The sequence below is a fragment of the Neolamprologus brichardi genome, chromosome 3 (genome assembly GCF_056152115.1).
Source record: "Neolamprologus brichardi isolate AB-2024 chromosome 3, ASM5615211v1, whole genome shotgun sequence".
Lineage (NCBI taxonomy): Eukaryota > Metazoa > Chordata > Actinopteri > Cichliformes > Cichlidae > Neolamprologus > Neolamprologus brichardi.
In genome coordinates, this window is record NC_142106.1 from 18,828,479 (window position 1) to 18,843,360 (window position 14,882).

The 14,882-nt window shown below is 39.7% G+C and overlaps 1 protein-coding gene and 1 pseudogene across 1 annotated transcript; both read left to right on the plus strand.

The window, feature by feature from the left end:
• Positions 1–4,394: 4,394 nt before the first annotated feature.
• On the plus strand, positions 4,395–10,954 carry LOC102777059 (Fc receptor-like protein 5). Its single transcript, XM_087839201.1, has 5 exons — positions 4,395–4,443; positions 7,008–7,271; positions 7,405–7,674; positions 9,204–9,353; positions 10,914–10,954. The coding sequence occupies exons 1-5, from the start codon at positions 4,413–4,415 to the stop codon at positions 10,952–10,954; spliced, it is 756 nt and encodes a 251-aa protein (XP_087695327.1). The 5' UTR covers positions 4,395–4,412.
• Positions 10,955–11,881: 927 nt separating this feature from the next.
• Positions 11,882–14,622, plus strand: LOC148103738 (Fc receptor-like protein 5; annotated as a pseudogene).
• Positions 14,623–14,882: the final 260 nt, after the last annotated feature.

A 14,882-nucleotide genomic window follows, 5' to 3' on the forward strand; every position in this document is an offset into this window, starting at 1 on the left:
AAATAACCTGAACTGGGAAAAATACTAGGAAACCATGAAACATGAGGGGAGGTGAGAAGAGACTCAGACGAGGGATAAGGAAAGACTGAGACAACCTCTACACCAGCGGTCCCCAACATTTTTTGCGCCACGGACTGGTTTATGCCCGACAATATTTTCACGGACCGGCCTTTAAGGTGTCGCGGATAAATACAACAAAATAAAACTAGTACCGGTACCGAAAAAAATAAGATTTATTCATAACACACGTGAAAAGACCAAGGAAAGCCGAGTAAACGATAAAAACGATAACAAAATAACGCTGAAAACCGATAAAAACCCTGAAAACTATACATTTCACACAAGGATGAAACACAAGGACGAGAACATGGGAACAGGTAAGGGAGATGAAACAAACACATGAGCAAGAGGGTGAGGGATGCAGAGAGGGAGAAACACGGAGGGAGGGAGAGGGAAGGAGAGACACGGCTAGAAAGACAAAATGACAAAACAACATAAAGACAAGACTGACTTAACTGGGAGACACTGAGGAAGGGCACACAGATGAAACAATGACATGAAAGGGAACCATAAAACACACAAGACAACCCAAACAACAAGATAAACTCAAGAGTGGTAGAAATTAAACTAGTAGAGAACATAAGTCAGTGAATATTAAATAAACAACACTCAAAAACTATAATGTAATATAAATATAATATTATATGATATAAATATGAAAACATCCTTTCTGATTTATGATGCCCAAACATGAAATATGAAACTAAATATAAAACACGGGGTCAACCGAGGTACCCTGTCATGAGTGGTAATATCAGTGTTGTCATCAGTGCTATTCTCATGCAATATAAAAACAAAAACCTCCATGTTACCTCATACTAAATGTAAAATATATGGCTACAGTTGCTGTATTATAAAATTTCTAAAATCTCCAGTCACTATCAATTTTCATCCTAACATCACTCAATGCAATCTGTAAATGTTGGGCATCAATAAACATCAATCAGATTGATATGAATACACCTGCTTGACAAAAGGTGTCTAATATCAGACCTACAAGAGTCTTTAATTTACAACGATCTGGATCCTTTATTTAGATCAAGAAATAAAAGTTCAAAAATCAGTCTGTGCTAAAAATATAAATATATGACATCTCATATAACTGAAGCGTGGAGTGCTCTGTGATCTGCTATAGCTTAAAGCTATTCAATGTGAATTTTATTGGCCCTCTCAGCTCAAAAGAAAAACTGCATAATGCATGATAAATTCTCTCTTTAGTCTTTCTTGCTTTTAATTTGAAATATTTCTTGTTTTCCACAATCTAAGATGTAAGTTTGTTAGCTTAACCACATGTTGACCAGAGTGTTCAAACAACATAATATGTTAATGATCAATTTTGAGAAGCAAATAACTTGTTATATGTTGCACAGGAAGACAAAACATAGGACAAAGCAATCATCCAAACAATGGGCAAGCAGAACCACAACAAGAAGAGATTCGACTGAGAGAAGAGCAAGAACAGCCAAACTGACAGCTTGTCCAACAGCTTGGTCTCACAGCAGAATGTAAATTTATCTCAAAAGAACTGTGTGTTGGTTTTTGGTCATGGACATTTTTTAAGTTAACAATACATATGTGTTAGAGACATTTGATATGATTGTGCAAGAAACATCTCCTTGATGCACTGGCATGCATCTTCAGTGATGTATCCTGGGGTCATTAGGCATTTTGGATCTTGCAACATCATACACGCAGCCGGGGGTGATCGCCACGGATCAGCCCCTTAATTCACAGCCACCTTGTGGCTTTCCCTGCTGCTTCACTTACAGCCTGGATGGACCTCTTCTTCATTGCCCCAGCCACACCCAGCTGGTCAAGGACTTTGCAGAGTGTTCATCCTGCAGCCCTACAACCCACTACTATGGGCTCATAGAGTGTCTCCCACCCCCTTCCCCTTCACTCCTGCACTAGTTCCTGGTACTTGGCGAGTTTTCTCTCAGTGGCCTCCTCGATCTGCTCTTCCCAGGGCACTCTGAGTTCCAGCCTGATCAGATGACAACCTGGCAAATAAAAAACAAAAACTGAAAATACACACACACACACACACACACACTTGTTATTAATTAAGATAGTGAAGTGTAAAAAAAAATCTTGATGATGTATTTGATAACAAAGATGAGGCAGTTTATGTCAAGTAACACAACAAAACTGGACTGTGTGTCCACAAACACTCATTGTGTTATTTTATGGAGTATTTCTCATGTGAAACCTTGAAACTGTTAGATAGATCCTTGGTGTTTGCTTTATCCTTGTTGTTAGGGTTATATTGTTGATTGTCATTTATGCTTAGAAATATGTACTCATAAATGCTTAGAGTTTTATAATCGATTGCATAATGATAGAGGTCTGATCCTTAACAGTCTGCAAAGACTCTGTATGCTACCCACTCTGGCATACGCACACATATTAAGGTCATGAGAGAGGTCGTACCTTCTCTTACTGATTTATGGTATAGGAGGACACCTACTCTGTATCTGTTTAAGTACAAGAGCCTTTTGTTTAGGTGGACTGCTGGACTCCTGGCACCAGCTTTGGGGAGTCTTCACAGGGTCACATCTTGACCCCACACACCCACACACATACCTATACGACACACAGACAAGGTACTCTTTGTTCACATGTATACCTATGTAAGACGTCATGGGTTAATGAACCTATGCATATTCATGTAACAACAATAAAGAGCAGTGCTACGAGGCAGCAGACGAGAGCAACTGGGGTCAAGTGAAGGAACGACGCTCTCCCTCGTGCACATGTAACACAAAGAACTTTGGTGTCTTGCTTTTGCTGTTGTAGTAGAATTGTCTCATTCCAGCAGTGGGTCTGTGCCAGGCAGACCCATCACTTGTGTGGTGATATGTATTCTTTTTTCTCTGCCAAAAAACAACTTATGTTGAACTTTGAACTGATAATAATTAAAGAACGGCATTTTCTACTGAAAATGAGGAAGAAGAAAAGACTTCACAACTCACTGAGTTTAAACACATATTACCAGAGCTATGAAAACAAGAAAAACAGCATACATGCAAGCTACATGCAATTACAGCCTGTTTCATTTAATTGTTATATGAATTGTTATATTGCTGCTAATCAGTATTCTGTGTTTGCACAGATCTACAGTATGGATTTAACATCCCTTCCCGGACGCCTTCAAAACTGGATTATGGATGGCAGACAGTTGGTGTCGTAGGCCACCACCTCTGTTCAAAGATGGTCGCTCACAGTGATTTCAGTGATCATGTGATTTCCTGAGGTCAGATGGCCCAGAGTGTGAGTGGGCGTTAAGGCGTCACAGTGGACATAAATGGCTTCTTTGACCTCAGGAAATCACATGATAGGGTGGGGCTAGGTTTCACAATGAGCTCACCCAAAACCCTGGCTGATTGTGACCCACACCCGTTTTCACACCTTAGATCATGTGATTAGGTAGAGGATCATCAGGGGGTCCTTTTGTCCCTCTTTGGGGGGAAACTCCCACAAGGCTTAAATCTGGGACTCTCCACCATTTGACTCTTAGAACTGAAGAAGCCTCTCGGATGAGAGGTGAAACGTCCTCAAGCAACTTAAAGAAGTCCAGACGCTTTTCTTTCTAAGCTCCTTAGATCAAGATATCACATATTTGCAAAAGTGCTCCGATGTTTTCAGAGACGTCTGTTACCCACCAGCTCGATAGCTCGCCGGGAACTCGAGGGTCACTAGAGCTGCCGAGAACGGCAAACTCCCGGCACATCATTTTCAGAGCAACACGGTCTTTCGCTGCTCTGGTTAAACGCGATATATAAGTCACTTAGGGGCCCTTCCCTGAGCCTGGTTCTGCTGGAAGTTTCTTTCTGTTAAAAGGGAGTTTTTCCTTCCCACTGTCACCAAAGTGCTTGCTATAGGGGGTCATATGATTGTTGGTTTTTTCTCTGTATGTACTATTGTAGGATCTACCTTACAATATAAAGCCTTGAGGCGACTGTTGTTGTGATTTGGTGCTGTATAAATAAAATTGAATTGAGTGTTATACTTTAGCAGAGATACCACTGTGCACATGCACAACCTTAGGCCTAGTTTATGTAACCCTGGCTTATATTTGTAATATTAATATAGAAAATGTTTCATCTGTAAAACTCTGTTTTACAGTCCAAACATTCAACTACTTTTTCTAAAGGAACAGAAAGAAAGAAGACATTTAGACTTTAGGGTCTCTAGATATAAATGCAAAGGTGTTGCAGGTCCAGGATAGGGTACTTGATGAGTTTTTTTTATGTTATTTTGTGGGTGTGCGCTGTGCACGGTGTGAGAAGGCTTTGGCAGGATGTGGTTTAAATTATTTTTCAGACTTCAAACAAAGTCATCTTTAAAACAGGATGATGATCGCACCAGTCTGCCTCATGATCAGTAAGAAAACTGACTTTTTATTCCATATTTGTCAACAACAGATCTTTGTTTGTTTTTACATTTATAGCTTGCATGCAGTTTTTCTCATTTGCAATGAGTCTTTTGAGTCTCTTTTGAGTGGAGTTTGTGTCTTTGTTTGGACTGTGTGAGTTCCTGGTAGTCTAACTTCCTCCCACGGTCCAAACACATGCCTGTTAGGTTAACTAGTTATTTTAATTGTTCACAGGTTTAGCTCTGTGATGGACTGATGACTTGAGTCCTCGGGTGTAATCTGTCTCCCCTGTTAGCTGCGCAGATTCCTGATTTTGTGCATTTTATGATTTTGAATTTGACTTCCTCTCATACACGTTAATGCGACATCAGTTGTCATGGTTGTTATAACTCCCATCACTTCATACATGGTGGAATATTTACATGGATTAGTTTTCCCTGAAGCTAACATTAACCTTTCTTGAACATTCATGGTCAGACGTTTCCATACACTCATCAGGGGAGTGAATGTTGAGGTAATTGTGGGCTTTTAATGGTTTCTTCAACTGTTCTTACATCTTTAATGACTTAAAACAACAAAATAAAAAAAGGTTGAAATATTTAAATATATTTGTTAAATGTTAGTGACAGCCAACAACAAGCTGCAGGCATAATTCTGATGGGAAGTTTGACCTCTCTTATTGGCAGAATGTTTTGGTTCTGGGTCTTTGACCCAGCTCTTTGAGGTTACTTTTTTAGGCTAACATATTTGTTGATGTTTGATTTTTTTGCTATGTTAAGAAGTTTTAGGTTTGAGTTTTGGTTCTTCTAATGTCATTGAGTTTACAGCTTTCCCCACTTATGTCTGTATCTGCTCGCCTTCTCTCTGTGTCTTGTCTCCCTTAGTTGTCCCAGGTTTTCCTCCTTGTGTTTCATCCTTGTCTCATCTGTCCTTCATGTGCATCCATGTGTGTTCTCCACAGCCCATCATGTCTCTCGCCCTCTCCATCTTCTCTTTTTGTTTTGTTCCCATGTCTGTTTCCCCCTCTGTCCCAATGTCAAGCTTGTGTGTCTTAGTCTGTATCTTTGTATGTTACTTCTTAGATCTTCATTCAGATCTTTGGACTTTCCCATTTTTTGATTATTGGTTAATCTGATGAGCGCTGTAAAACAAGTCCTTTACTACTGACAGACATAAAGTACCAGCTGTAGTCAAGCATGACCAACCATGAAAAGCTGACCGTGTCATTAAGTGCCACTTATTAAAAGATTTAAGTGTGTGTATATTGAACCTGAAAGTATTCTTTTGATGTGCAGTGCAGATTTGAGAAAATCAAAAATAAATTCAAATTTGTGCAACCAATTACTTTTTTTTTTGAAATGGAACAAGGTTAAGATTAGAGATTAAAGTGGAAAGAAAACATTTCAAAGAAATCATTATTCTTGAGCCCCAAAGGGGCTTCTGAGCTTCCTGCTCTGAAATGAAATGCCCAAAATTAATTGATTATTTCTCCGCAAATACAAACTCTGTGCTTACAATTTTGGTATCAAAATAAAACTAAGCAGAAATTCATTGATTTTACTAACATGCCTAAAAATGCTTGTTTTTTAATACATTTTTGAAGAATTAACCACACATTTACATGGTAATGGCCCTTTTCTGCAGTGCATGGAGCGTTTAATTGGCCTCTGGCCCTTTAAACTCTGAGGGGCTGTAACTTTGGTTTCTTTTGGTAAATTTGCATGATTGACACCTCTTTTTAATCGTTTGAGCCAATAGAATCACAGTAATGATGCCACGTTCACGTCACTTCAACCAATCAGAACTTGCAAGGCCAAACTCACCGTGGCCCCAAAATTACTACATGTGACCTCCATCCAGTCACGTGTCTGTAGGTGGGTCTAAAATGTAGGTTTTTGACAGAAATGGGTTAGTTAGCCGTGGAAACTGCTGATAATCACGTGGCTAATGGCTAACTGCGAAATTTGAACAGTAAGCCAATTTCTGTCTTAGCGCATTTGCGCTGCTATGTGTTTTTGTGGTCTTCTTTTGCGGCTCATTCAGTGAATTTTGGTCAGAGTGTGGTGAAACTTGGTGTTTGGAATCTCTATATCTCTATAGGATGATAACTCACCTTTCTTTAGCCGGTTACATAAAGTCTGGAGAATTTCTTGTTTGGTTTTGTTTGTTTAGCGGACCTGTGCACATTTACGTAACTGTTCGTTTAATCATGACTTGTTTTCGTTGTGTTTCGTTTTTGTAGAAATGGTTTATATGAGATTTTAACTGAGATTGAGAGGTTTCTGTGGGTACCACACATGTCCGGACTTATATTTCTGACACCGTGTTATAACCGTTTAAACGTGAGCTCCTCCTTTTTACCCCTGGTAGCAGGACGTGGGGCTAAAAAGCCTAAAATTACCATGTCGTTCTTGGCAATGTTGAGTTTGTGGAAACTTTTGTCCAAAACAGTCGCTGGTTTGAATCTGTGCAGTGGCAGAAAAGGTTTCAGCATCTATGTCATTGATCTTCTCACACTGCGTGTACTACATGTCAACTGATGTGTTTTAACCTGATGTTTTTGAACCTGCAGCTGCTACTCTGAGCATCCATCCCGGCAGGTCAGTCTTCTTTTTTTATGAAACCGTGACTCTGAGCTGTGCAGTGCCAGGCAGCTTCAGCAGATGGACAGTGAAGAGAAACACCTCCACAAAGTCTTCTCTCTCATGTGAAACCTGGGGCCAATTAAATGGCTCATCCTGCACCATCAAAGGTGTCTACCCATCAGACAGTGGAGTGTACTGGTGTGAGTCTGACAGCAGGGAGTGCAGCAACACCATCAACATCAGAGTGACAAGTAAGCTTGCTAAGTAATGTCAGATTGTTGATGTTGTATCTTATGTAAAAATAAAATGAACACATTTTGCAATTTTTTTTAACTAAGAACAAAACCAGAGTCAGAGACCACAGTTTCTCTCTCTGCATTTCAGCTGGTGTCATCCTGCAGGGTCCTGCTGTTCCTCTGACTGAGGGAGACAGTGTGACACTAAACTGCTCCTATAAGGAAAAATATGCAAAGGAGTCTACGTCCAATTTCAGTACTGCTTTCTACAAAAATGGTACTTTTATTGAAAAAACGTCTGACGGAAGGTTGAGCTTTATCCATGTGTCCAAGGAGGACGAAGGCTCCTACAAGTGTGTTCATCCCACAAAAGGAGAGTCACCGGAGATTTGGCTGGAAGTGAGAGGTGATGATGATGGTAGGTTTCATGAAGGTTTCGTCAGACAGCCTATAAATACTTTTACATACATAAAGCAGTTTGAATTATAACTTGGTGATTAAATGGGATGTTTGTTGGATAAACCTGACCACAACTTATTAGCAAAACCTGTATCACCATAATGCACCAGTATGTCTACCCCTCTATGCTGCCTGGTGAAGGTCAGGTTTAAAACTGTAAGTTTTAAAGAGTAAACTTAATCTTAACATTTCCGGGACATTGATTAACCTAAAGTTTTATATTCCTAAATCAAAAGTTAACCAAGTAGTTTTCAGTTTTATTCTCGCTGTTTATCGTCACTTCTCCCACCTCCAGCTGTGAGGTGGGAGAAGTGATGTGTTACCTTGTCCAAACTATATATCACAGCAGCTGTAACTATCAATTTGTAATTCCCCCTTTCATTCTTCCTGTTATCCTTTTGCCATAACTCACACTCATGACACTCATCTCTGCCCACAGCACCTTGCCTGCACTCTCTTCTTTGCCTCTCTTGTGCACTGTCTCCCACATTCAAAAACATGTATTTTAGCTTACTTCTAGGGACTTTCATTCATCTTATCTCCAGAACTTACCTCCACCTCCCCAGGCTCTCTTCCACCTGTCCCCTACTCCTCTAAATACAAATTTCAGTGTCATCTGCAAACATCATAGTCCACAGAAACTCCTCATCTGTCAGCTTGTCCATCACCATATCAAATAAGGAGCTCAGAGCTAATCTCTGATGTCATCCCAACCCCATCATAAACCCATCTGTTATTCCCACCACGCCCCTCATCACTGTCTCATCCTGTTACATGTCCTGCAACACCCTTCTCGTGTACTTCTCTGACACCGACGTCCTGACTTCTGCACACAGTACACAGTACAAAGTCACTTGCTTTTTCTGGTGTCTTAGAGTCCTAGGGTCTAGAGAAGACTCTTGAGAAATAACCAGTTTTTTTCTTAAACAGACAACTATGATGGAAATGAAGCTGGTATTTGGCAGATAAATGCTTTAATCGATGTCCCAGAATGAGAACACACTGCCGGCCGACATCCCTACTAAAAAAGAAAATAAATAAAAAGGTCAAAAGAGAAATGTGCTAGAATTTTAGATTTGGTTTAAAATATTTATGGAGTAATTTGCTTTCTTATCCAGAAATGAAATGACTGTGTGTTTCGTTATAAAACCAAACTACTGTAGCAAATGAAATGAAATGTCACATGAAGTGTGTCAGGTTTTTTCACATATATGAGCTGCTTCCTGGATATGCAGCAGTTCTACCACAGGAAGTGGTATAGTAGGCCAGGTATAAGGTTTGTCATACATCTCATATCTTTATGCTGAAAACTTTGACTCATTTCACAGAAGCTCTGTTTTTCATGTCCTTTCCTTGAAATGTTTTTTGTGAAATGCACAGTGAATTCTGCATATGTATCAACACAAAATATGGATTTTAAATTAACATTTTTTATGTAACGCTCGCTCTAAACAGAAGAACTGATGATAAAACTTTATCTCCTAACAGAGAATAATATTCCCGCGACCACCCCTGATCCTGATCCTGATCCTACTCCTCCGATCGCTCTGCCCAAACTTTTGAGCACCATCCTGCTGTTCATCCTCTACACCTGTATACTCATACTGGCTGTGTACACCTACAGGAAGTGGGCTCAAGGTAAGAAAACTTCAAAAAAATCCTGATTATGTTGGTTTATGTCAATTTTCTTTAAGGTGTCAGAGGACATAGGTGCTGAAGAAATGTCAAAAATGAATTATTATCATATACGATGAGTAAACTTTACAAAAACTAAAATTTCACTCTGGACATTAAGTTCACAATGTCAGACTTTTAACCCATTAGGCCCTGTGCGCACGGTGCCACCTTAGTTGCAGGCTTACTTGCAGATGCTGCACCTCTCTTACTGATCTTTAACATGCACTTTTTTGGAAGGCCTTTATTGCAATAAGACAGTGGAGAGAAGACATGAAAGCTGAGAGCAGAACTCAGAGTAAAAGCTCAGGTTTCTGTATTAGCTTTATGACATATGCATCACCTGCTGAACCCAGTGAGCTAAACCACTGCTGTAAATGTGCGTTCTTATTGAGAGTATAATAACTCTAACTCTAAATAACTTAACCTCCAGTGTTGTTTTGATATTTGTCTCTGTATCTTGCATTTTTCTTTTTGGTAGATTATCAAAGAAAAGTAGCATTACCTCACTCTGTCACTATTTGTGAAGAAATTTCTGAAGTTCTGTTTTAGATCCATGAGGTTCAGGCTGGACTTTATTACTTTAGTCATCAGGCACAAAAGTTGCTTTAAAGATGGAATCTGACTGCATGAGGTTGCAGACCTGGTTGATGTCTGAAGAAACCATTTGAAAGGACTTTCGACTTTATTGTTTCCAAACACTACTTGACGTAATGTTTTCAGTGGGAGAAACATTTGGTCACTCATCCCAGAGGCTTCCGCAGTCCCAGCTGACTGCAGGTTTCCCCAACCTTACAGCTTGAAATGAAAATTTTTAGGGGTTTAATGCAGTGCTGTGAACCAAAATGTCACTTTGAATGTGTGTGTGAATGCATTAGTGGTAGAGCAGGTTATATACCAATCAGAAGGCTACAGTAGAGGTTACTACTAACTTCTGCCTCCATTAAATCTAAAGTGTCCTGTTTTTCATGCAGGCCTGGACATCTTCACTGTCAGAATTTGACCATTTTACTTTTGCTTCTTAAGCTGCTGCTTGGTGGGCATTTGGAGCCAGAACAAGCTAATGATATCAGACCTAACACACAGATAACGATCATCCTGTCACCTGAAGGCAACGTCTGTTTGACTGAGTGAAACCATAGAGTAGAAACAGTTATTATAATCTTTGGTTCAGTCTAACCACATTAAGGGGAGCTGGGCATCCACAGTGGTGCAAAGTCAAATGACACCATGTGATGCAGCCCCCTGGTTGTGTCTCAGTATGTTCATGCTCCTGCAGTGAGGATGGATGTTCACTTGTTTGCATCACGTTTCACAGTAAAGTTTCCAGCTGCTGTTGAGTCATTTCTGTGGCAGAACAGCTGACAAACACTTATCTGATATCCTTGTTACAGTCAATGTGTCAACAGAGCTGGTTCTCTGGAAACAATAGGTGTTGTTGCTGTTGTATGAAGTAGCTTATACGTGACTAAATGTCACCTTTGAAAAATGTCGCACTATAAATAGTTTCTATTCTTCCTGCAGCTCGAGCTGAGGCTAAAAGGAAATGGCCTGATCGTCTCTAAGAAGATGTGAAGAAGATGATCAACAATCACTGGGATTAAAGCAATAGTCTTACACTGAGCAGCAATGATGTTCAATTTTGTATGAATCTAAAATGATATAAACTGAACAGAAAACTGTCTCATTTTTGCATTTGATGAGTTTTATGTTTAAAGGACAAATTGAATGTCACAATGTTATTAAGAAGCACTCTGAGAGTGCAAACCTTCACCAGTGCCGCTCACGCTCCAGGCTGCATTTGCTTTATATAGGATTGTAAACCTGCTGTAAGAGATTTGTCAAATACTTCTTTAATTTATATTATGTGCTGTGGTTTAATGTATCATTTTATGTCAGTGTCTGTCTGTATTACTGCTGTTCTAAATAAATTAAAAAATATACATTATTACTTTTAGAAACATTACTCTTGTGTTACTCTGTAACCTGGCATTATAGAAACTATCTGCTGTGGTAAGTGGGATGAAGAAATAACAGTAACCAGGCAGATGTGCCTTTGACATCAAAAAATGTGAAAAATAGTCTCACAAATGTCCCCATCTGCATTGTGTCTGTCTGTCTCCACCTTGTGGGCATTTTTACACTTGTTGCTTATTTTAATGCAATCTGAACATTTCATATAAAGTAATTAAAATACTTAAAATGCTGGTTTAGAAAGTTCCTTTCATAAAAGATGACCCAGTGTCCCCTCTGGTTAGTAATTAAATAATCAAGCACTGAAGTAGCTTAAGTCAGACAGCTCTTATTTTGGCTGACAGAAACTTTGGGGACATTCACTGAGTAACCTTTAAAACCGTTAAAAGCAAAACTGGCCAGCTGAGCACACTTCCTGAATTTAAGAATTAAAACTGAAACATGGATGTTGATTTAAAGAAGGAAGAGGCAAAATGTTTTATTCTCCCACACACTGTGGACTTGTGTTTTTCTATAATATGAAATCCATGGAGCCTCTTACCACTTTCTCACTGTGGACTCTCATCCACTGTTTGGATTTTGTTAAAGGTAGATCAATATGTTTCTATTACAGATGTTACTTTTAGTTCTTTTTACATGAGTTTATGGTTTGTAAGTCATGAGCTTTTTTCAGTGCAGCGTGAACATTAATAATCCTCTCATCATTTGTCTTCACTGTGTAACTGCATAGACTTCTGAGTGTTTTGACACTCTGTGGTACTTTTTGGAAAACACAGAAGTTCTTAGTTGGAGCCAGATCTGTGGAACATCAGGGGATTAAAATGGGTCTGTGGGTTTTATCCTAGTAGCTCAGGGTACTGTTGGCTAAACAGTGGATGCCAGTTTGCCCCTCCAATGATACAGCCCAGCAGACCGTGACTGTTATATATAAGCATGTACAGCAGATTAATATACATCTTGATCCAATTTTAGTTATAATGGGTGTTGTAGCTCGTCTCTTCATATTTGCTGGTCTAATGGAATATTTATTCTGACTCTCATGTTAATCTTTTGTGAGTCTCCCGTCTCTTTTAGCACTTACGATCAGTACAGGTTACTTCTCTGATGTTCATGTCATTGATCTCCACACACTGCATGTTAACTGATGTGTCTCGACCTGATGTTTTTGAAGCTGCAGCTGCTACTCTCAGCATCCATCCCAGCAGGTCAGTCTTCTTTTTTTATGAAACCGTGACTCTGAGCTGTGCAGTGCCAGGCAGCTTCAGCAGCTGGACAGTGAAGAGAAACACCTCCACAAAGTCTTCTGTTTCATGTGAATGTGGGGCCAATTAAATGGATCATCCTGCACCATCAAAGGTGTCTACCCATCAGACAGTGGAGTGTACTGGTGTGAGTCTGACAGCAGGGAGTGCAGCAACACCATCAACATCACAGTGACAAGTAAGCTTGTAATGCCAAATTGTTGATGTTGTAGCTTAAGTGAAAATAAAGTTTTGTAACTAAGGACAAAAACCAGAGTCAGAGACCACAGTTTCTCTCTCTGCATTTCAGCTGGTGTCATCCTGCAGGGTCCTGCTGTTCCTCTGACTGAGGGAGACAGTGTGACACTAAACTGCTCCTATAAGGAAAAATATGCAAAGGAGTCTACGTCCAATTTCAGTGCTGCTTTCTACAGAAATGGTGCTTTTATTGAAAAAACGTCTGACGGAAGGTTGAGCTTTATCCATGTGTCCAAGGAGAACGAAGGCTCCTACAAGTGTGTTCATCCCACAAAAGGAGAGTCACCAGAGGTTTGGCTGGAAGTGAGAGGTGATGATGATGATGTTAGATTTCATGAAGGTTTTGTCTGATGGCTTTTAGGAACAGTTATCTGGTAGTCTAGGAGTAAAACCAAAATCAGAACAGTCATCCTCCTGTTTCTGTTTTTGGTGCCTACATTACCCATAATGCACCACAGCAGCATATAGTTCAGTCAGACATTTGAACCATAGAGTCAGATTAACCTTTGCTTTTTCACCCACCTACACAACAATACTCCTTAACTCCCAGTTTGCCTTTGATTTGACAAAGGCAAATATGTAGATATCTTCCAGCATTGATCGTGCCTCTTCAGATGTGCAAACTGTCAGTCCCATAGGGCACAAATGCACACCCTGCTTGTCTTTAGTTCAGAGGTCAAAGGTTCCATGTTTTCCTTAAATAATTTCCAATTTTGATTCATCCAACCAGGGAATAGTTTCCTGATTTACCTGAGTCCATTTTATATTAACTTTAGCACAGAGAAGATGTTTCTGGATCGTGTTTGCATCATGGTTTCTTCTTTGTATGTTAGAGCTGACAAAACACCGTGCACTGTCTTTGTACTCAGTGATTTCTGTTCCTCAGTCCATGCAGTGATTTCCATGACAGCCTGTTTTTAATGAAATGCCAGATGACAGCCAGGTTTGGACTGGTAATCTGGCATACTGAGCACATTCCTAAGAGAGGAAAATAAAAATAAACTCACAATACGTGCAGAAAAATGTGTAAAGTAAACAACATCTTAGCTGTCAGGGCTACTGGTGCACCATCAAGGGTAGTACCAGTAACAGCTAGTAACAAGCCCTCTCAGTCACAGGAGATGTGCAGGAGGAGGGACCATGGTCGTGACAAAAGAGTGAGGAAGGTAAAGTTAACGTAACAGCACTTGGCATCTATTCTAAAGTTGTTCCACAGTTTTTAGAAGAAATCCTTTGTGCCACTACATGAAATGTCAATTTTCTTTATTTACTTTTCATGTAACATTTGTTCCTAAATAGAAAAGATGATGACAAAACCGTTTCTGTCTCACAGCTCGAGCTCCGTCTATGACTGCTCCTCCTCTGATGTCTCTTCCCAGGCTGGCGTACACAATCTTTTTGTTCCTCCTGTTCACTGGTATACTCATACTGTGTATATCCATGGGCAAAAAGTTCACTCAAGGTAAGAGTACAACACAAAAAAAATCATACTGAGAATATATTAATTTTCCACAGGGTCAAAGGTCAGATACAACTCCAAACGAATAGCTTAGCTGCCAAACAAATGACAGAAAATCAATCATAAAACTAGTTTTTCAAACTTCTTTTGTCAGTCTAACAATAATTCAAGTATGAAATCAGGTGATAGATACATCTGATTGAAAATAACTTAAAAGCAGCAGCAACACATTAACATTGCTGTGAAAGATTAATGTTTTCCATTTGCAGCCTCCTCCAGTTGGACAGTAGATGCCAACTGACCACAGTGGTGTAACGTAGCTTCTCAACTCATTACACTTTGTGAAACAGACTCTTGGTTGTGGCTCATCAGGTGACCTCAGGCATGTTTGTGTGTTGATGTTCATTAAGTGAAGACAGATATTGATGTTTTCAGCACAAATGTCACAGCAGATAAAGACAGACAGTTATCATCAGGGATTCGTATTGTTGTTAATGAGGTCAGAGGTCAGAGCTAGTTCTCATGGCAACGATAGAAAGTGCAACTGTTGTATAACACTCC

Coding starts and splice junctions, on each gene's coding strand:
- LOC102777059 (XM_087839201.1), top strand. CDS start 4,413: ATGATGATCGCACCAGTCTGCCTCATGATCA. Junction 4,444..7,007: donor ACCAGTCTGCCTCATGATCA/GTAAGAAAACTG, acceptor TTGAACCTGCAG/CTGCTACTCTGAGCATCCAT. Junction 7,272..7,404: donor CATCAACATCAGAGTGACAA/GTAAGCTTGCTA, acceptor TCTGCATTTCAG/CTGGTGTCATCCTGCAGGGT.